Below are 23,398 nucleotides of genomic sequence, written 5' to 3' on the forward strand. Positions count from 1 at the left end.
TCTGTATTTAACAACTGCCGGTGTGTCGGGGGATGTGGACAGCCAGGGCTAGGACCGTCAGGATGTCGGTGCCCTCCTCCTCTTGCGATCTGTAGCTGCCTTGTAGGTGCTCCCCATTTGCAAGAGCATCCTTTTGGCTAGCTCCCAGGTCCCCTTGTACCATCTCACTACAGCCAACACAGGTGGCACCGGGGACTCGCCGCCTATGGATGGGAAGAGAGAAGGGGGGTATCCATGGACAATGGTTGATATGGAGTGCAGCGAATTATGGGTGTTTTCCACCCATCCGAGGTGCCTGCTCCAGGTGCTTTGGTCGTGTGAAGCCAAGCAGCATAGACCGGTTTTCATATCCTGGTTGAACCTCTCAGTCTGACCATTGGACTCCGGGTGTTGGCCCGAAGTTAGACTTGGCTTTGCCCTAATAAGGGAGTAGTACTCCTTCCAGAAGCATGATACAAATTGGGGCCCCCTATTGGAAACCACATCGGTTGGTAATCCATGATAGCTGACGACCCTTTCAAGCAGGAGTTTGGCAGTACGTTTGGCAGAGGGGAGTTTCGGTAGTGGTATAAAATGGACCATCTTTGAGAATCTATCAACCACCAAGAGGATGGCAGTGTTACCCTGAGAGCAAAGTTCAGGGAGATGTGGGACGATGGGCGTGACGGTACAGGCATGGGATGTAGCTCACCCATAGGTCGCAGGCGGGAGGTCTTATTGGCCATGCAAAGCGGAAGCGCGTTGACATACTCCCGTACGTCCCTTCCGAGCTTCGGCCACCAAAACTGCTATTCTATCACCGAACAGGTCTTAGCCATGCAGGGATGTCAAACAGTCCTATTTGTGTGAGCCCTGTCTATGACACTCCCCCTCAGTGAGGGTACAACGAACAGTCGATCGGCGGGACATCCAGCTGGCCTGGGAGAGTCTTTCAGAGCGTCCCTTACCTGGTTCTCGATCTCCCATGTGAAGCTCGAGACAAAGCAAGACTCAGGGAGGACGGCCTCAGCTCGTTCACCCTCATAGATTTGGGAAAATGCATCAGGTTTGTCGTTCATTGAACCTGGACGAAACGACAATGTAAAGCAAAACCAATTGAAGAATAGACCCTACTTGGCATTCAGCCTCCTGGCAGTCCTGAGATATTCGAGTTTTTTGAGACCTGTTAGCACCGGGAGTCGAGATCAGAGTTGAGGAAGAGCGGGAACGAGGCATCAATGGCAATGATCTGGCAACGCCAGACCGTCCGCTAGGTCCTATAAGTACTGAAGGTAACTACTCGGGATGAGGCGCAGGTGTGCGCATCCTGATGACTGCCGGTGTGTCGGGGGACCTGCACAGCCAGGGCTAGGACCAGCAGGATCATGACATTCCCAACCTTTGTTTGCACCACGTATGGAATAGTTTCATGAAGAGACATTCTGACAGACTGGTATTGGAATAAAATCAAAAATTTAAACAGACAAGGAACATGATTGTAGTTAGTTATTCTAATGAGAGGGAGCCCTGCTGCACGATCCTCCTCGGCCGACCACTCAGCAGTGGGACCAGCCCTTCATGACTCAACTTAAAAGTTTGATCTGATTTTCTTGTGTGGCACACATTTATGGCTGAGCTCAACTGAGCTAAGGAAGTGAGAAATCAGTTCATGAAGTGACTCCATTCAATACATTCCAATGATGCAACACGACTACTCTCCACCTCCTGGTGAATAGCCATCCATCTAGCTGAGCCACCATGCTACCCCCTGCTATATATATAGAGTGAAGAAGATAAGTATTTGAACACCGTCCTATATTGCAAGTTCTCCCACTTAGAAATCATAGGTGGGTCTGAAATTTTCACCGTAGGTGCAAGTCCACTGTGAGAGAAATAATCTAAAAAGAAAAAAATGTAGAAATCACAATGCATGATTTTTTTAACAATTTATTTGTGTGATACAGCTGCAAATAAGTACTTGAACACCTGAAAAACCCAATGTTGACAAAAATGGTACAGTAGCCTTTGTTTGCAGTTACAGAGGTCAAATGTTTCCTGTAGTTGTTTACCAGGTATGCACACACTGCAGGAGGGATTTTGACCCTCTCCTCCACGCAGATCTTTTCTAGCTCACACAGGTTCCTGGGCTGTCGGTGAGAAACACGAAGTTTCAGCTCCCTCCAAAGATTTTCTATTGGGTTTGGTTCTGGAGACTGGCTTGGCCACGCCAGAACCTTGATATGCTTCTTATGGAGCCACTCCTTGGTTTTCCTGGCTGTGTGCTTCAGGTCATTGTCATGTTGAAAGACCAAGCCACGACACATCTTCAATCCTCTGACTGAGGGAAATAGGTTGTTCCCCAAAATCTCACAATACATCGCCGTGGACATCCTCTCCTTAATACAGTGCAGTCGTCGGGTCCCATGTGCAGAAAAACACCCCCAAAGCATGATGCTACCACCCCAGGCTTCACAGTAGGAATGGTGTTCTTGGGATAGAACTCATCATTCGTCTATCTCCAAACACGGTTATTGGAATTATGACCAAAATTTTGGTCTCATCTGACTACAAAACTTTCTCCCATGACTCCTCTGTATCATCCAAATGGTCATTGGCAATCTTAAGACGGGCCATGACATGTGCTGGTTTAAGCAGCGGAACCTTCCATACCATGCATGATTTCAAACCATGATGTCTTTGTGTAGTACCAGCAGTCACCTTGGAAACGGTGGTCCCACCTTTTTTCAGGTCATTGACTAAGCCCTGTCGTGTAGTCCTGGGCTGATTCCTTAGCATTCTAAGTATCATTGAGATTCTGGTGTCTTTGGAGAGCTCTTTGGGATTGGGATTGGCTCCAGCACAGCCCTGATATCCACAATCTGACATTTAATGGAATTCCCTATTTTACTTCAATGTTGACAGCAGTGTCATAACTACACAACGACACCTACTTTGTCTTTTACCCTGTTAAACCACAATCATGAAGCAGTTGCACAAATCCAAAAACGATCTCCTGCACTTTTTGATTACCCCCAAGATTAATCATTTCACGAAAACATCGTTGTCACATCCCAGCGGTGCGGAGTCGGACACAAATGCAGGACGCCCAGGCAAAGGCATAATGTTCAGTGGGTTTTACTCTTAATTAAAGACATGCAAAATTACACAGTCCAAGAAAGCAGGGTCCAAAAAACGAGAAACAGGGTTCGATGACTATGACGCTAGGTAGCGAAGTAACCCGGGATGCAGTGAAGCAAACTCACTAATGCAAAGCAACGAACTGTCAAATGCCAGTGACAAAACTCCAACTTAAATACAGCTCTGACCGGTGACAGGTGTCACAGATGACACCTGCCCAGTGCAGTGACCTGGCCATGCCCTCCTGGTCGTGCCCAAGCCTTGTTCATGACACTAGTCTGTATAGCAAAATGTTTGGTGCACTTAAATCTGGTGCTGTTTTATTAGGATTTTTTATTTTAGTGTGCGTGTCCACCTGTAGACAGTCTACGCTTCCTTGCCTTGAGGATAAAGTTGCACTGGAGTATTTGTTCCTCATGAAACAAAGAAAAAGAAAACAGGACCCTAATTAAATTTTCAACGAGCCATTGAATAAAAAGGCTTGTAGATTTGCGTACGTCACTGCATTTGTATAAATTTCTGTCATTTTAAGCAGGGGTCTCAAACTCAATTTACCTTGGGAATGGTGCAGACAGAGTTTGGCCTCAGCGGACATGCGCACGTGCGTAGTTTAAATTAGAAATGTAAAAATATCCAATCTTCTCAAAATAAGATAAACAAGGACACTGTAGGAAAAAAAATGTATGCAAAACCATGTACAAAACTGTCCATGGTATAGCTGGTTTAACTTTCACTGATTGAAAAATGTTTCTCTGCTTGAATCAACCCCGGTCGATGCCTCGCCCCCAAGAGCCATATACATCCCATCGTGATTGATAGGTTTGTCATCTCCCAACACAGCATTGTAAAAGTGCCATTCATATAAAACTTGAAGGTCGCACTAACAAATTTCCATGTTAAAGTGGGGACCACAAAATATCTGCTTGTGAACTGCAAATGGCCCAGGGCCTGCCAGTTTGAGACCCCTGATTTAAAATGTGCTAAACCTGTTACACAAGTCAGTGTTGATGGAATTAATTTTTAACATTTTTAGTCGAGAAAGGACTTGCTTGAAAGTATACGTATATCATTGCAGAACATTGCCCTGACATTGTCCCCTTTACCCTCTGGTTTCAGAAATTTCACTGACAAGCGAAGGGAGAGTGTCAGATGTTGGCATGTTTTAGAATTTACTTTCCTTTTTTTTTTTTAGTTATTCTGAAAATATGACTATGAGATGGCCCTTTTTATTTTTGGTTCCCTGCTGAGGATGGGAAAATGGCCAGCATGCCAACCATTACAAAGAGAGTTTCTCAAAGCCAGATAAGTATCTTCGCGTGTGTGTGTTTGCGCGTGCTCGTGTCCGCACGTGTCCGCGCGTGTGTTTGCAGCCCTTGAGAAAATATAAGACGTGCCAGCACTTCTGACCGACAGAATAAAATAATCATGTGTGAGAATCCGGGGGCGGCCGTTCTAAATTTGTTTTGTATTTTTTTGTTGATGTTTTTAACAGCAGCTTCTTGATCAATTATAATCCCGAAGTGGCGGAAATGATTGGACGGATAAAGGGATGCTACGGAGGGAGGTAGGGAGGGAGGAAGAGATGGAGAGAGAGAGAGAGAGAGAGAGAGAGAGAGAGAGAGAGAGAGAGAGAGAGAGAGAGAGAGAGAGAGAGATTTGAATCACTGCTGTCGCTTTAAGGACTCTTATCAAACGCTTATTATGCGAATAGAGAGCAACGTGAGCCACTGAGCAATCAAGGGCCGGACTAGAGTGGATTTGTTGGGGGAAGCCAACATTATCCGAGCTGGAATGGACCGCTTCCCCGCCGTATGGAGTTTGATTTGACGCCAGATCAACGCTGTCTTAACTCGGACGCCTCGGATGCTTTCGGAGATATTGCGCACAAGCACGCAACACTTGAAGCGCAGCCAGGAATAATGACTTAAGGATTATTGAAGGAGCACATCACTCCTCGTTTGGCCACCAGGCGTTTGTTGTCGGCAAGAGCTCTTTTGGACATTGGATCATGGATCGGAGAGGTGGGGAAGCCATAACACCGACCAGCAAGATGATTTCTCTGCACTGTTTGCAGCTCGGAGCGAGGATCGGCGTTGGCGCTGTCTGTCAGTGTTCCCGTGCAACAAAAGTTCCAAAGCGAGTCTAATGCCTAGATGTGGAACTATTTTTGCCATTTTGCACCTGCTGGAGCAGATTGCGCCTCATCGCGGTGCAGATCCGTGAGCAAAACGCCTCTCCCGACTGCGTGTGGATTTGTGAAGGTTTGCTTGCCGTAATGGATACCGGTGATGTTTTTCATTCAAGGTCATTGAGTGTTTAAGGCTAGATTTACACACGCAGTCATTTGCAGTCGTCGCGCCACTGTCTCCGACTGCCCACGGTGGCTTGTTTGTGATTCCGCGACGCAGACAGACAGCGTCTTCCGTGGAGTTGTGTTTGCATTGCTTTTGACACTCTGAGCCCCCCTCTCCCCCCTTTCTCCTCTGCCCCCGCCTCCACTCTTTCCCTCCTCCTAACATGGATGGGAAATTGAAGAAGGGTCGGAGATGCGGACCCAAGCGCGAGAGGGTCCGAAAGTTGCGGGAGACGGGGAGCAGGGACCATGACCCCAACTCCACGTACTCGGACAAGGAGGGACACAGTCCGAGGAGGGACACTAAAAGGGCGGCGCGCACCCCCGGCAGGAAGAGACGGGAGTCCAGCTCACAGGAAGAGGATATCATTGATGGATTTGCTATCGCCAGTTTCATCAGTCTGGACTGTCTGGAGGTAAGCAGGAAGCGCATCATTTCCTCTTGTCTGATCATGTGTGCACGCACACTCACACGCACGCACGCACACGCACAAAACAGCTCATTGCCCCTATGAGGGCCCTCCACAAGCTTGCTGTCGATAGGAAGACCAGGGATGTCCAAACTTTTTCCACATAGAGCCACAAATATGAAAATAGAAGAAAGATGGAAGCCACTCGTGTTTGTCAAACAGTCTAAAACCAATCCGAAGCACTCGATGTCAACATATGCAAAGCAGTCAAATCTTTTTCAAATATAAAAAAAAAAAAAAAAACAGGGCACGGTAGCTCAGCTGGAAAAGCGTTGGCCTCACACTTCTGAGGTCCTGGATTCTATCCCGGACCCGCCTGTGTGGAGTTTGTACGTTTGTTTTTTTCCTCGTGCCTGTGTTTTCTCCGGGAACTCCGGTTTTCTCCCACATCCCAAAAACATGCCATTCTAATTAGACACTCTAAATTGCCCCGAGGTGTGATTGTGAGTGCGGCTGTTTGTCTCTATGTGCACGCCGATTGGCTGGCAACCAGTTCAGGGTTTACCCTGCCTCCTGCCCGTTGACGGTTGGGATAGGCTCCAGCACTCCGCGCGACCCTTATGAGGATAAGCAGTTAAGAAAATGGATGGATGGATTAAAAAAAAACAGCTGTGGTTTGTGTTTGTGGTGACAAAGCAAAACCACAGAAAAGTATTGAGTGTCGTAACATTCAAAATGTGAAATATTATCGTGAGTAAAATGTGATTGTATATCTTTTATCTGTGTTTTACTCAAGCATATTTAAAAATTGTGTGGGATATTACAGTAGGAAAATGGTGAACAGACCTTTGGGGTTTGACTTTGGGCTTCGGCTTTCTTGTTCAAAGTTCTCCTCATGCTCAGCATTTTTGTTCCCCGTGACCCTGGCTTCATCCCACTTTTTAAAAACATGGACATTACGTTTATTAAAGGAATTAAGTCGTCTCAATGTGAATGCCAGTGTGAATGGGTGTCAATATTGACTGGTGACCAGTTCAAGGTTTTCCCCACATCAAACCCGAAAGCCATCTGGCCCCAACTCACATGCCACCTTAATAAGGACAAGCACTATTAGAAATGAAGCGGCACAGTGGCGCAGCTGTGAAGCGTTGGCCTCACAGCTCTGAAGTCCAAGGTTCAATCCTGGCCCCGTCTGTGTGGAACTTGCATTGTTCTCCCCATACCCATGTAGGTTTTCTCCGAGCACTCCGGTTTCCTCCCACATCCCAAAAACATGCATCATTAATTGGACTCTCTAAATTGCCCCTAGGTGTGATTGTGAGTGCGACTGTTGTCTGTCTCTGTGTTCCCTGTGATTGGCTGGGAACCAATTCGGGGTGTACCCTGCCTCCTGCCTGATGACAACTGGGATAGACTTCTGCAACCCTTGTGAGGATAAGCGGCTAAGAAAATTGATTTACTATTGGAAATGGATGGCTGAAACTTTCAACTTTTTTCCCCAGCCTTCTGTTCTGGACTTACATTTTTATTTAGGATTATAATGTGCAGGCTAGAAAAAAATTATAGCAGGCTGCAAATGGCAAGTGGATTGAATTTTGGACAACTCTGATCTTGACAGATTCCACTTAACATTAGAGTACACAAATGAAATTATTTTGCTGCTTTTCTCATCAGATGCACCTATACATCCTTATGGTGCAACCATCACACTGGGTCTCCTGTTTTGTACCAAATACAGTACAACATGTTCACTGCACACTTATATTTTTTTATTAACAGTGATGTTACAGCGATAGGGTTTATTATGCATTCATAAAACTCCTCCTCCATTGAAACACATCTGTTGATAAAAACACAAGTTCTGTACTAAGTGACTTTCCGAAGACCCTGTAGTTAAGCTTTTTATTTTATCAGTGTGGATGATAGTTGAGTTTGGCTGCCACTGAGCCAATTAATTTTACAAGTTCACTGCCTTGTGAATGAGTCGTTTCTCACTGCCAGCGTACGGGCCATTAAGGAAAACAAACAGGTGCTGTCGTGTCTCAAATGACTCGGATTGGATCGGATTCCCATCACCCAGAGTTGTGAGTGCACTCATGACGTTTTGCTTGCTGATGTACATCCTTTTGGAACAACTATCTTTTACAGGCTGATGGACAGGTTGCCGATAACTGTTACTGCTGTTACGTTTTTGTGATTCTCATATTAGCCAAATGCTTTCAGGTATGAAAGACAGACATATGCTTGTAACATTCTATTATCATCTCATGAAATGGCAAATGACAAATAAATCGATACTTCCGGTGGGACATTAGACTGACTGATGAGGCAGATGTTTGACTGTTTTGATTTTCCATTACATTAACAGTTGCCTCGTTTGAGTTAAAAATAATAAGAATAATTCTGGTCTTTAATGAAGAGAACAAGCACGTCCTCGGAGGTCTATATTTCAAGATGATGACCTAATTTACAGGCCCAATAATGGCACCAGGAGACATCTCATTTCAGCAACTGCCACCCATGTAGTCTCAGTAAAGGAATTAATCAGTCATGTCTGTTTTACTCCTACACAGTGCTTAGCTTGATATGCTTGAGAGCAGGTTTGCAGCAAAATAACCACCTGGAATATCAGACAGCAGTGCACCAGCAGACAAAAGCAGAACAGTGGAATTACTTACTGATGATCATCAGATGACCATCTGTTAACAAGTTTAACCTGTCCAGGTCACGGGAAATTCTATTGCTTTTGCCTTTACGTACTTGAACCCTTCACTGTGCTTGTAGTGGATTTAAAGGGGGAATGAAAGGGCGCAGGGTGCTGCTGAAGTGAAGGTACTTGAACTCCAACCACCAACAACCATTGAATCACTTTTGAAGTCCCAGAAGTAAGCAAATACTCCAGATCAAATACATTATACCTCATTAAATCTGAGTGTACGATTACCATTAAGCAGGATGAGCTTGTTATTTAGTGTCATGGATGTCACAGCCACACATATGTTGTGACATGTTTACGAAGCAGATGTGTAAAGGAAGGTTCCCTCGTGTGCTGTAATCATGTATCTGTGATCATTTCTGCCCTCATGAGCTCCTCAGTGCTACTGCCTACTCCGAGAATGATAAGTGCTTGTTACTGGCTTGTCCTCTGCCAGCATGCTGGTGTCTGTCCACACTCTGCTCTAAGTGACTGATTTGTTGGAAGATACTCTTGCGTGATACAGTTATAAATTCACCTTTGCGATTCTAGTTGAATTTATCTTGAATCAGATTGTGTTTATCATTTTGGCTTTATTATTATTATTATTATTATTTTTAACGGGAAGCACATGAACAATTGGTTAGCACATCTGCCCCACAGGTATGAGGACCCAGGTTAAAGTTCAACCTTGTCTTTGTGAAGTTTTCATGTTCTCCCATTTACGAAAGCTTAATTAAATACTCTAAATTGCCTGTAAGTGAGAATTGGAGTGCGAATGGTTTATATCTGCCATGTGATTGGCTGGCGAGTAGTTCAGGGTATACCCTGGCTCTCACTCAGAGTCAGCTGGGCTAGGCTCCATCACACCTGCAACCCTCGTGAGGATAGGCGCTTCTATGAGAAAAGTTCACCCGCGAGACAAACTTATACTTCAAGGCCAAGTAAATTAAGCATGTTATGGCGGACTCTTATACCAGCTTCTTGTTTGTAATTCTGATCTTTATGCAAATGGGACCTGTCTATTAAATTATGTTGTTGGATCTGGATAATGATGTGCTATCTGCTTTGCTTGATTTCCTCTGAAATAACTGGGCTGCCTAATTATATTATCTGTGCTTTAATAGACAGCAATAGTCATTTGTTTTCCACTTTCAACTGCAATAGTGCGAGAGAGGGTACAGGGTGAACTGTGTACACATTAAGTATCTTATGATCGGGCCATGACTCATGCTTTCACCTTATTACTGGATGCTGGAGTTGAATGCATGTCCTCCGCTACCTGCGCTAATGGCTCATCAGTTATGAGGAGGCTGGTGCTTGCAATATTTTACCAGTGATTACTGCTGATCTATTGCATCACAGGCCAATAAGATTGCATCTCATCAGTGGGTTGAACCTGTGGTCCGTTTGATTCTGTTATGTTGATTGATGGCCAGCTTGATTGTGTTAGTGTAAGGCTACTGTCCTATTAGCAATATGGAGCGTAGATGACTAGCCTCTCTGGTTTCATTGAGCACAAATATTTTTTTCTGACATTTTGCTATTTTCCCATCCTCGATGCTCTTTGCAGCCTCTTAGAATCTATTTCTAATCTAGAATACACACACCTTTTTTCTTTTTTTAAATGTGACCATCACTTCCTTGTCCTATTTCGGTTTGTAGCCTGAGCACAAATGTTAGTGCTGGTACTTCTTTTTTTCTTCTCCCATTGCACTTTTTGTTGTTGATATTCTAGTTACCAACTGAGAGGTTCCAGCTCCCTCAACGTCAGGTTACTCTAGGCTGTAGCATGGCTTCGCCTAATCTCGTAACCCATTTCATTACATCTAAAAGCCATTTACTGCTATGGCTATGTGTGATACTGGCACATACAGTATGTTTGCTCTGTCTCTCTCTGTCCTCGAGACCAACCTTTGCACAAATACAGTCATCATGCTTTGACATTGGTGCTGGTTAATGCCGTCTTCATTTTAAAAATATGGTCTCCTTGAGACTTGTGTTTTCTCAGTCTTTGAAAGTGCTAGAAAGTACTGCTAACAATTTCCGATTAAATGTGCCATTGGTTGCACTGGGGGAGTGTTACAAATATGGAGCAGTTGATTCTGTGAGATAGATGATTTTCACCTAACTGCAGTGTTCTAAAACAATTACCCTCTGCTGCTTCGCTGTGGGTATTGAACAAACAAGTAGAGAATAAACTCACACAATTATCTATCTGTCACACCATTAATAAGATATTTGATTGCCTCTGTTTCCTCTCTGAGTGAAGTTGAATTTACAAATCCTCTAATGTTAATCCAAAATCCTTTTGTTCATCTGCTTTTAACATAAATTTACAGATTTGCTTGAGTGTTTTGTTCCTCAGAAATAGCGGTTGAAATCATTCTAATGAGGGCTTAGGTGGATTTAATTTGGTTATAGTAGTGGTGTCAAGGGCAGGATGCTGAAAGTAAAACAGACAATTTTATTTATAGTGGGATTTTGCTAGAATACACTGGTCTTTTTTAGAGCTATCTTTTTTATTAATCCTTAGAAGAGTAGTGAAGTGGTTGTTCGTTTTTTCCCTCAAGGTCCCGTTTTACACAGACCACCATCTGTTGCTGGGCACCGAACAGCTCTATAGAACGATTATCAGGGGGAAATTAAGTTCTGTACCCACAGGGATCTTGACAGTAATAGTGAAAGAAGTTGTGAATAGTAGCTTCACTTTCCGCACCCATATTTTCCCATCTGTTCCTCAGATATAAGACAGCAGCGTTCCAGTTACAATTGTTTGTTTTTGGAAGTAATCAAGTGCTCAAGTCTGAGTTCTCATCTGAGGTTTTGATTGAAAAACAACCCTTTCCCCTTGAAAAACAACAGTGCTTGTATGTCATGTATTTAACAGAAGTCTGGATGGTTCCAGTGCAAGCTTTGCGTTTTATTTAGAGAACTCTTAGTTCACTGCTGAACTGTGATCATCACATTCAGGAAATAAGGTGTAGTATTTTTTTTTTTCTTTTCAGAAAGCAGATGTCACTGGTTACAAAAGAAGCAACATTTACCTGCTTGAAAATCCACATAACTGTGGGACACATTTGCAGTTGTTGTCTCAAAGGAAATATTACAATATAAGGGAAGTATTAAAAACCATTCATGGTAACAGTGTTATAAATTGCATCCTCTATTACCTCGCTTAGATGTGTGATTTTTAATTCTTGACGTAATGGACCCTGTGGAGATCACCATAAAGACGTCTCATTCCCAGTGATGAGATTAATGGCATTATACATGGTCAGCATGACTAACGGTGGTACTTTTTTCAGTGCAGTGTAATCTTATTACTTTTTCAGTCATGATAACGCTATTTATACCGTCATCAGAAATACAGCTGGGAAAAGCTAAGGCTGCACATGCTTCAGCTTGACATAGTAGTATAGGATCTGGCCAAAACAGGACTCAGCAGGACCCGGCATCACCGGGACAGACACAAGGTAGACCGACTGCCGAAGGACCAAGCCTGTCCGATCTGGGTAGGCTCCATGACGTCCTCCGCTTCCGTGTCATACGCTCCATCAGCGAGCTATGAATACGTCCAGACCACGACCCGTCCAGCACCTCATATTCCTTTGGAGTCTGATTTTTCGGACTGACTACGACTCAGATTATTTCGATTACGAATCTCTTCGCCCGATCTTCAATCCCGGTCAGTTTGTTTCACCTCCCCGTATCTCCAGCTCTCGAGTGTCTTTGCCCGGTAGGTGCAAGTTCCCCAATCCGTTTGTGGGAACCTGCTTGGCTATCTACCCGGGCGTGGCGGCCAGAGGAGATGCCCAGGCCGGGCGCTCCCTTGTGCATCCCGCTGCGTGGCAACTAAGACACCATCATCCCACTCCTCGCCACCGCCTTCTCACGTCCCCGTCCAGGAGGGGGTGGCGATGGCGCTGCCGTCTTCTCACATTTCCATCCAGGAGGAGGTGGCGATGGCGCCGCCGCCTTCTCACGTTGCCGTCCAGGAGGAGGTGGCGATGGCGCCGCTGCCTTCTCACATTCCCGTCCAGGAGGATGTGGTCATGTCGCCGTCGCCTCACGTTGCCGTCCGGGAGGGGGTGGTGATGCCGCTGCAGCCTCACGTTGCCGTCCAGGAGGAGGTTGTGATGCCGCCGCCGCCTCACGTTGCCGTTCAGGAGGTGGCGATGGCGCCGTAGCCGCCTCATGTTGCTGTTCGGGAGGTGGCGACGGTTCCCCAGCCACCTCACGTTCCAGTCCAGGAGTACCGGCGACGACCGGCCCGAGGCCACTCCATGCTCCTGTCTCGACAGCGACAGGTATACGGCCTCCTGGTGCCACAGCCGCCTCACATTGCTGTCCGGGAGGTTGCGACGGTTCCCCAGCCGCCTCATGTTCTGGTCCAGGAGTACCGGCAACGACCGGCCCGAGTCTGCGCCATGCTCCTGTCTCGACAGTGAGAGGTATACGGCCTCCTGACACCCCAGTCTCGGTGGCTGGCACCTTCCTCTCCTCCTTCAATGGTGACCGGTCGTCTGAGAACCATGCCACGATGATCACCGAGCTTTGGCCGCTTCCGGACCTCGCCTCGGCAGCGACTGATCCCTGGCTGCCTCGGCGGCGACCAATCCCCGGTCGCCTCGCTACCACAGCTTGGGAGGCCTTCATCTGGAGCGGTTGCTTGCCTTGTGGTTCCTGCTTTGCCATTGGGTTCCTTACCGAGGTTGTCCATCCGAATTGCCCCATGGGGATCCGGGTGCTTGGCGTCCGGGTCGTCCTCCTGACCCGTCCACCCGGACGCCTCGCGTTTGGAGGCCTGGATGGCCACCAGCCTGGGGTTGGGAAGGTGGTGCCCGCCTCCAGATCTCCTTGCACCATCCCTGGATTTGTTAATTTTTGTCTGTGTTTCTTTCGTTTAGGCACATCTGGGAGCCGTGCCTTAGAGGGGGGGTACTGTCATGCTCCTGGCATCCTGCCCAGGCTGGGCATGGCCAGCCAATTAGTCGGTACACACCCGCACCTTGTTTCAGCTGATTACGCCCGGTACTTATAGGACCCGGTGACGAATGGTCCTCCGCCAGATCGATGAGGTTCATGCCCCGTTCCAGCACTCTCATATCCCTGATCGTCATCCCGTGTGTACCGACCTTCACCTGTTCTAGGACCGACCCCATAAGCCTGACTCCCTTGATACTCCTGCCTGCTTTGATCGTTTTCCCGTGTACCAACTCCTGCCTGCCCGCTGACCTGCTCTCTATGCCCGACGTCCCAACTACCGCTGCTGCACCTGACTGCCTGCCCGATCCTCGACCATTGAATAATAAACGTTTTTCCCAAATTACCTCTGCGTCTCCCGTGTCCCCCTGTATTTGGGTCCTACCTCCGTTCCGATGGGTCATGACAATATTGTGCTTTGAATTATTTAAATGTTGATTTTAATCAAGTGTTTTTTTTTAAATAAACATATAAAAACAATCTCAATAACTGTGCTGAATAATTGACAGAACTCCTTCTTAATAAATGACATTATGCTTAGTGACATGATGTTCATGTTACACAACTGTTCCGAGTAGTTCACGTTTTGAAAATTTCAACTGGTAACTGCAAAATTGCTTGCTTAATTTGTCTGTCATTTTCATTTAACAGATAACAAACACAGTAATGTGCAAAGTTTTTAATCATTTGTTATGAAGCTAGCAAAGCTAACATCTATCTGTTTGTCTCTCTAAACTGTATATAGCATAGACTGAATCTCAAATTCATGTGAAACAATAGTTGCCACTTGTCATGCTGTACCACCTCAAAAAATTGTGCAACCAAATCATGCACTGCTGGTCTCACCAGTGTTACTAGTGCAAAAGTTATTATAGAGTCCTGAGACAACTGAATAAATGATGGTGACTGGTTGAGGAAAAGTCAAATTTCATTGTAAGCTAACCAGAGGTTGACTTGAGCAAGCGTTGACACAAATGAAAACAAGGATGACTGCCCACACAGACATACACACAACGAGTCGACACAAGTAGTGAGTTGTGAGGGCTGAGGAAACAATAAACAACATGAATGCCGAACACGGTCAAATATACAGGTTAAACAGACTTCTTTAACTGAAATCATAGGCAGTACTTTAACCATAAACTGAATAAAAGGAACAAATATATGCAATGAATGCACATTATGCCATATACAAAATTAGTGCTATAAAACAGGATGTTTTATTGGTCGCTAAACTCAATACTTCCCACAGCAACAAAAAATTATTTTTTATTTGTGTACACCTTTTTTGTAAACTTATTGCGTAAGTGTCCAGTTCACTGTAATGGGTCAGCAACAAGAACCTCAATTTGTGAGTAATTTACAGTCAATCTCATTAAACATATCTCATCGGCACACATCACTTTTATTGATTGCAGTGTGAGGACAAAGAGTTTAACACACTTTATTGTTGCTATGGAATGTTTTTTTTCTGTGTGGAAGCCCGTGTGGCATTTTTTTTAACAGTTATACTTCATTGAACAAAGACACATACAATTGAAACTTTTGCTGGATTAGAAAATGCGTACTTGAATTAGGGCCTAAAGTATGTCTACCAGTTGTGGTTTAAAGTGCAATCAGTATTTAGTCAACTAAAGTACCCGTCTTAACTGGCCTGTGAAATCCACTCAAAAATCTCTTCAAGAATAATGCAATAATTACATTCCCTGGTAACTAATCATAATTATGATAAATTAAGTTACATATTCAATGACATTTTGGGGAAAATATATAAGTATAACTAATTACACTTAATTTTCCCAATACTGCTGATTGCACAGAATGTTTGCTTGTCTTTTGTGAACTCCCATTAGTACCATTTAAATTAACTTTTGAAAGACTGCTGGAAACAATGAATCAATGAATGCCGATGAATGAGGATTTACTGCATGCTGGTTTAGGCTTAAAGGGTTGAACTGGATCTCAGGTAATTTTTATGTCATCATCTTATGAGGTCATGTTCATGAGCTACCAATTGTGGCCAATCTTACTTGATGTTTTCATTATTTTTTTTCCTCAGTGGTTATATCTGTGATCAACAACTGGGCTTTACTTAAAATGGTGCCCCCAGAGACATTGGTTCTCCCTGGATGATGCTGAGGCCTCCAAAGAGCGGTTTCTTAATGCTATTGGGATGTCCCCCAACTGCCATGACAATGCTGTTGATAAATGCATGGTCACATACTCGGGATTTCTTGTGTAACAGGCTCAGCCATTCAACAATGACCTAAATTCACCCAACAAAGGTTACAGTGCGCTGTAAATGCACAACAGGAGCTGAATCACATGCTTAACCTCTTGTACTGCCTTTGGTGTGTACCATTAGTTTAAACGTCATCACCTTCATTCATATTAATTGTGTCCAAAATGCTGACAAGTCAGTGCAGAATGTTTGAAAAGTGTGCATTCAAACTGTTTTTAGTTTTCGTTGCAAAAAAATCTATACGTGCGCATTCTCATTTTCTAAGTCCAATACAAGTGCTGAATCAAAATTGCTGTCTACACAAAGACATTATCTGTAATGCTCAAAGTTTGATAGATACTCACATAACAACATGTTTATTGTTGTGGTTGTAATTTGTCGTAAGACTGCACATACAGTGAAGAAAATAAGTATTTGAAGAGCTTGCTATATTGCAAGTTCTCCCACTTTGAAACCATGGAGGGGTCTGAAATTTTCATCGTGGGTGCATGTCCACTGTGAGAGAGATAATCTAAAAAGAAAAATCCACAAATCACAATGTATGATATGTTAACGATTTTTTGTGTAATATAGCTGCATATAAGTATTTGAATACCTGTCTATCAGCTAGATGTCTGACCCTCCAAGAACTGTTAGTCCGCCTTTAAAAGTCCACCTCCATTCCATGTATTCTCCTGAATCAGATGCACCTGTGTGAAGACGTTAGCTGCATAAAGACCGCTGTCCACCCCATACAATCAGTAAGACTCAAACTTGTAACATGGCCAAGACCAAAGAACTGTCCAAAGACACCAGGACAAAATTGTACAACTCCCTATGGCTGGAAAGGGCTACGGAGAAATTGCCAAGCAGCTTGGTGAAAAAAGGTCCACTGTTGGAGCAATCATTAGAAAATGGAAAAAGCTAAACATGACGGTCAATCTCCATCGGAGTGGAGCCCCATGCAAGATATCACCTTTTGGGGTCTCAATGATCCTTAGAAAGGTGACAAATCAGCCCAGGACTACACGACAGGAGTTGGTCAATGACCTGAAAAAAGATGGGACCACCGTTTCCAAGCTGAATGTTAGTAATACACTAAGACGTCATCGTTTGAAATCATGCATGGCACGGAAGGTTCCCCTGCTTAAACCAGCACATGTCAAGGCCCGTCTTAAGTTTGCCAATTACCATTTGTATGATACAGAGGAGTCACGGGAGAAAGTTTTGTGGTCAGATGAGACCAAAATGGAACTTTTTGATCATAATTCCACTAACTGTGTTTGGAGGAAGACGAATGATGAGTTCCATCCCAAGAACACCATCCCTACTGTGAAGCCTGTGCGTGGTCGCATCATGCTTTCGGGGTGTTTTTCTGCACATGGGACAGGACAACTGCACTGTATTAAAGAGAAGATCACCGCGGCCATGTATTGTGAGATTTCGGGGAACAACCTCTTTCCCTCAGTCAGAGCATTGAAAATGGGTCGTGGGTGGGTCTTTCAACATGACAATTACCCGAAGCACGCAACCAGGAAAACCAAGGAGTGGCTCCGTAAGAAGCATATCAAGATTCTGGCGTGGCCTAGCCAGTCTCCAGACTCAACCCAAATAGAAAATCTTTGGAGGAAGCTGAAACTCTGTGTTTCTTAAAGACAGCCCAGAAACCTGTCTGATATAGAGAAGATCTGTGTGGAGGAGAGGGCCAAAATCCCTCCTGCAGTGTGTGCAAACCTGGTGAACAACTACAGGAAACGTTTGACTTCTGTAATCGCAAACAAAGGCTACTGTACTAAATATTAACGTTGGTTTTCTCAGGTGTTCAAATATGTATTTGCAGCTGTATCACACAAATAAATCATTTAAAAAAATCATACATTGTGATGCCTGGATTTTTCTTTTTAGATTATCTCTCTCACAGTAGACATGCACCTACGATGAAAATTTCAGACCCCTCAATGATTTCTAAAAGGGAGAACTTGCAATATTGCAGGGTTTAAATACGTATTTTCTTCATTATATATGCTGTGCATTGAAGAGTTCTATCTTAATCCATTCTATTTGTATATTTTATTTACATGGTACTGAAAGACCTCAAAATCAGACCCTCTGTGTTTTCCTCCAGCACACCTTGAGAGGAATTTCTGAAGCATGCAACGTCGACAACATAGCTGACACATATTAACTGACACATAAAAGCGTGTGGGCAGCTTGTTGTGAGCATATATATTTATATCCATTTCCTGCTTGTCGTCCTGAGCTGCCTTACATCTTACCGTCTCTGTGTTTTCATTGCAGTGAATGGCAGGATGTAATTACGCTGTGATTAACATGTTGCCTCTGAGCTGAGCTTTGGAGCTACACTGTTTGAGCATTGCATGATATAATTTTACAGTGCTGATTTGTCCTCCTTTTTGCCACCTTCATAATTCCTCAACGGCTTGGCTAAGTCATCTAAAAAAAAGGAAAAAAATACTGACAATCGACATTTTATCTGGCCAGCTGGAAATCTGTGCATCAACAGCATATGGCTTTTTATTGTAGTTGCATTTGTCACATAGTGGTTGTAATTTCCAGCTCCCTGATGTAGTGACTCACTACTTCTCAAACTCCACAAGATGACCTCATAGACAAGTGCAGTGTAGGATTTGTTAAAAATAAAAATAATGATTCCTGAACTGATAAGCCACTCTTAATGCTCTTCATGAAGTAATCTGTTTTCCTATTCAGGCTTTCACTGACATAACATAAAAATGTAACTTACTTCCGCCTTCACTATTACTTAAATTTTCTTTCAAGTGTAGTATACTCGCAAATGCAGGTGGCTTTTTCCAGGCATGCAGACTTGATTGGTGCAACAATCTGTCAACAGGTTTAACTGTGGTCTTTGCTCTTGAAGTGGGTGTTGATTTTTAAATACCAATCACACTTAAAATGTCCTTGTCTTTTTGACTGTTACAATGGAAGTCACCATTCTAACTAATGAATGAATGTGTTATGCTTAAAGTAGTCTTGTCAGATAGAATAATACTGTAGAGCAATGTACAAAGGGTGTAAACCCGGATAAAACGTACCTAACGTTTTTTTCTGTAACTTGGTAACACTAACAAAATATTACAAAATAAAATATTACACGCTACAAATGAGCTGCCCTCGAGCACACGTAATATGTTTTTTGAGGGCTTCAATTCCAAAAGCATGACTCATCTCGTCATAATGCTGTCTTGTTGCAGATGGTTTGATTGAAAATCTATCTGATGTTAAAACAGTTAGTAATAATAGTTGTCAAAGTGCTTTTGCCACTCGCCACTTAACACCAGTGTTGAGTTATTTTTTAAATCACATAATTACCCCCAGCGTCTCCTGCAGGGGTGTCAAAGTCATGTTTTTTCATGAGCCACATTGTAGTTATGGTTTCCCTCAGAGGGCCGTTCTGACTGTGAAGCCATAAAAATCTTCAACTGTCGCATCATATTTCCACATGAGTTTTGGAAACAGAAATTAAGGGTAATGGGTTTTTCAACTGTTGTTGTTTGGTAACACAAAAATACTCACGTTACCTCAATTTAATAATTTATGATATGACAATTTCAAACTTTGGGGTATATTTTAACAAAAAACATGCAAATTGATACATATGATTTGCCTTCGCCAGCCACATAAAATCATGCGGTGGGCTTGATCTGGCCCCCGGGCCTTGAGTTTGACACCTGAGGCCTACTGTATCTACCTTCCTATTTGCCATAGCTTCTCTGATGTCGTTTTAGGAAGTGTGTGTCTGTTGAAGCTGAATGTGCCTTTGGCCCTGGAATTTGCAAATGCATTGCTAACACTGGAATGAATTAACTACACGGTGGTTATGCACCAAAATTTCACTGGCAGAAAATAGCCCATATTTCCATTTTCAATTTTGGATTGAGAGACTTTTGTCGTCAAAATAAAACAGCCGAACATGTTGTTTATTGATGCTAACTCTGTCACGTCCCATCAGAACGGGGATAGGACCCAAATGCAGGACTCGGACGATGCAAGGTAGTTCAAGGAGAAACGTTTATTATATGCCGAGGTCGGGGATCGAGCAGGCAGTCCGGTGCAGCAGCGGTAGTTGGGACGTCGGGCAAAGAGAGCAGGTGAGCGGGCAGGCAGGAGTCGGTACACCGGAGAACAATCAAAGCAGGCAGAAGTAACGAAGGAGTCAGGCTTACAAGGTTGGTCGGAGAACGGGCAAAGGTCAGTACACACAGGTTGTCGATCAGGGATACCAGAGCACTCGAACGGGACATGAAGCTCAACGAACTGGCGGCCACCAGTCGTCATCGGGTGATATAAATACACAGACTAATCAGCCCGCATGAGACGCAGGTGTGCGCCTCAATCAGCGCACCCGCGCGGACACCCACGTGGGCACCCGCACAGCTCGTGCTGGAGCGGGAGGATCATGACAAACTCATACCTTTGCTTTTCCAAAATGGTGAATTTCCATCATTTCGTGTCCCGAAGATAGCTGGGGTGGTCTCTAGCACTCCCACAACCATTGTGTGGATAAGCAACTCAGATAATAGATGAATGGATGGTTGGTTGGTGCAATAAAAACTTTCCAATACAGTAATTTTCTTGACATAATTTATATTAAAAAAAACAAAAAAAAACATGGAAATTCAGAGAGCCAGCCCGGTGACTCACAGTTCTGCTGACCAGTGTTCAAATCTGGATCCCATCAGTTCGGAGTTTGCATGTTCTCCCAGTGCCTTTGTGGGTTTTCTCCGGGCACTCAAGTGTCCACCCATGTCCCAAAAACATTCACTAATTGGAGACTCTAAATCACGCTTAAGTGTAATTGTGAGTGCAAATGGTTTGTTTATGTCTGCCCTGCGATTGGCTGGCAAACAGTTCCAGGTGTACCCTGCCCCGTGCCTGAAGATACCTCAGATAGGCTCCAGCACTCTTGTGACCCATGTGAGGATAAGCAGCTCAGGTCATGGAATGATGGAATTTCAGACAAATCCATTGCAGTCCATTCTCAAATTCAGGAGGAGTGTGTTTTTTGTCCTGATCCTGGAAAAGTGGACAAGCTCTACACCATCAGATCGATTCTGGATTGGGTATAGGAGTTTGTTCAACCACCCTGCATGTACTTTGTGGACATGAAGGGGACGTTCTACCATGAGGGGAGTCTTGCGGCGGGTCATCCAAGAGCATGGTGTATTAGAGCCCTCATATGGGCTCAGGGGTCTACGCTCTCTTTTGCACTAGTAGTAGTGGTGCAAATGCAATTTTCAGTTGGTCACACAAACAGATGATTTGGTTACACCAGTTTCTTGAGATTTGATATTTGCAAAATATGTTACTGTGAACAAGACGCTTACCCACAACAAGGACTAGCAAACAAAAACTATAAGTACAAAAGAAAATGAAAATAAATATGAAAAACAAAGGCTTTACTTACATTTAATCATTTATTTGACTACAGGGGGCAGCAGCCAGCTCTTCTGGTGAGGGTTACCAACTACTGTTCCCTTCAAGCTAAGAGCATGCGCACTTGTCCACTGCTGATGTGGTCTCAACACAAAGACCAAAAAAAGAAAAAAAATCCCACTCAAATTGAAGTATCACATACAACTATTCAGTTTTTGCCATCTGGCTGCAACATTCAATGGCACTATTCACTTATGTACTTATGCAGCCTGTCAATGTTGTTTACAATGACGGCGTCCTTATGCGCCCACCCACCACTGGTGTTTAGTTAACAAAGCAGTCTGGGCAACAGAGAGCGAAGACAAGCTCTATACGCTGCTTATGTATCCCAACGATAATAATGGCGAAAGTAAAAAAGTAATTGCTTTTATTTTATGATGCATTGATTTTTGGACTATGTGCAAATAGAAGAAAAAAACTGTGAAACAGGATGAGATATTCTCTTTTTCAAGTGGGGAAGATCTGGTTTGAAAAATGTTGTGAATCCAAAGCAGAAAGTTAGTTTATGGAAGGAAAAGTCTGAACAGAATGGAAGCAGTACTACCTCAAGCATCACATTGAACACATTATTTGAAAGCAGTTAGAAATGTACACAGACTTAAGACGGGAATTGGGATCTGGCATTGGTACTTTGTTATCAATCAAATAGTTCAGGATGAAATGGTGTGTAATGTTAAAATTTCACCTAGGCACACCCTCTCGGATGGAATCACAGACATTGCAGTGCACAAAAAGAGGTCTGTATCTTAAATTACAGGGAGCAAAACAACATTCAACATAGAACTGGGAGCATCATTCAGCTGTCAGCATGCACTGCAAAATATATTGTGAAAGCAAGAATTCAGTTTTACACCCAAAAAAAAAACAGCTGGGGATATCATTGTGAATTAAAAAAAACATTTTGAAGAGGGCTTTAAAATGTATAGTTCATAGTTTAAAGTTGGCTTGGTTTGATTAGCAATGTATATTTTTGTTTAGCGTTTTCATTGTAAGTTTGGAAAAAAACTTAAATAAAATTGTTGTTTATAAAAGTCTTCTGATGGGAATGTAAATGCTGTATTCTGATTCTTTTCAATGAATAACACTGACCTGACCACAGTGTACACGTCTGATGTTGCTCACAATGAAAAGGGAGTGCTCAGGGGCTTAGTGTGTTTGCTTGGACAGAAAAAAATAGAGGGAACATTGGTGCTTCTGCAACCCTTGTGAGGATAAGTGGCTTGGAAAATGGATGGATCTTCTGATGGCTTCATCAAGCCATGATCTTCCACTACAGCTGGAGCGGTTCACAGCCGAGTGTGAAGTGGCTGGAATTAAAGTCATCACCTCCAAATCTGAGGCCGTGATCATCAATCAGAAAAGGGTGGGGTGCCGTTTCCGGGTTGACGAAGAAATCATATTCCAAATCGAGGAGTTTATGTACAGTATGTAGGGGAATTTTTCATGAGTGAGGGAAGAATACACCAAGAGACAAACGGATCAGGGCAGTCGACGCTGCATTGGTCTTTACTAGTCAGGAAAGATCCAAGCTCTCAATTTACTAGTGCATCTCTATTTCTACCGTCACCTATGGTCAAGAGCTGTGGGTCATGGCTATTTAGAGTTTCCAATTAAAGCAAGTGTTTGTGATGTGGTAGGAAACTGGAGTTTCCAGAGAAAACCCTCTCAGGCACTTGGAGAACATGCAAACTCCACACTCGTGGGGTGGTGCCAAGATTTGAACCCCGGTCCTCTGAGGCTAATGCTTTACAGCTGCAACACCATTCCACCTTTATAAATACATATTGGCTAAAAACAGCCATGATGAATAACCTCTGCAGAGGGGGTGCGGGCTCTCCTTTAGAAATAGGGAGAGAAGCTCACTAATCCGTTAGGGACTCAGAGTCGAGCTGCTGCTCTCTCTGCATTGAGAAGAGCCAGATAAAGTAGTGTAGGTATTTGGTTATGATCCACCCTGGATGTCTCCCTGGTGAGGTGTTTTGGGCATGTGGCATGGATAGGAGGCCCCATGGCTGACTTTTCCCGGGTGGCCTGGGAGCGCCTCTGGATCCCCGAGGAAGAGCTGGACAAAGTGGCTGGGCTTAGTTAAGTCTGGGCTCCCTTGCATAAATTGATGCCCCCATGACCCGACAATGGACAAG

At 44.0% G+C, this 23,398-nt stretch overlaps 1 protein-coding gene across 1 annotated transcript in view; it reads left to right on the forward strand.

Moving 5' to 3' along the window:
* Positions 1-4,878: 4,878 nt before the first annotated feature.
* Positions 4,879-23,398, forward strand: part of fbrsl1 (fibrosin-like 1) — a 440,559-nt gene continuing 422,039 nt past the window's right edge. The window contains exon 1 of the mRNA XM_061816688.1: positions 4,879-5,886. Within this exon, the coding sequence (XP_061672672.1) occupies positions 5,635-5,886 (252 nt within the window). The 5' untranslated portion in view covers positions 4,879-5,634. The remainder of the gene's footprint in view (positions 5,887-23,398) is intronic.

This window comes from Syngnathoides biaculeatus, chromosome 4 (assembly GCF_019802595.1).
Source record: "Syngnathoides biaculeatus isolate LvHL_M chromosome 4, ASM1980259v1, whole genome shotgun sequence".
NCBI classification, from domain to species: Eukaryota; Metazoa; Chordata; class Actinopteri; order Syngnathiformes; family Syngnathidae; genus Syngnathoides; species Syngnathoides biaculeatus.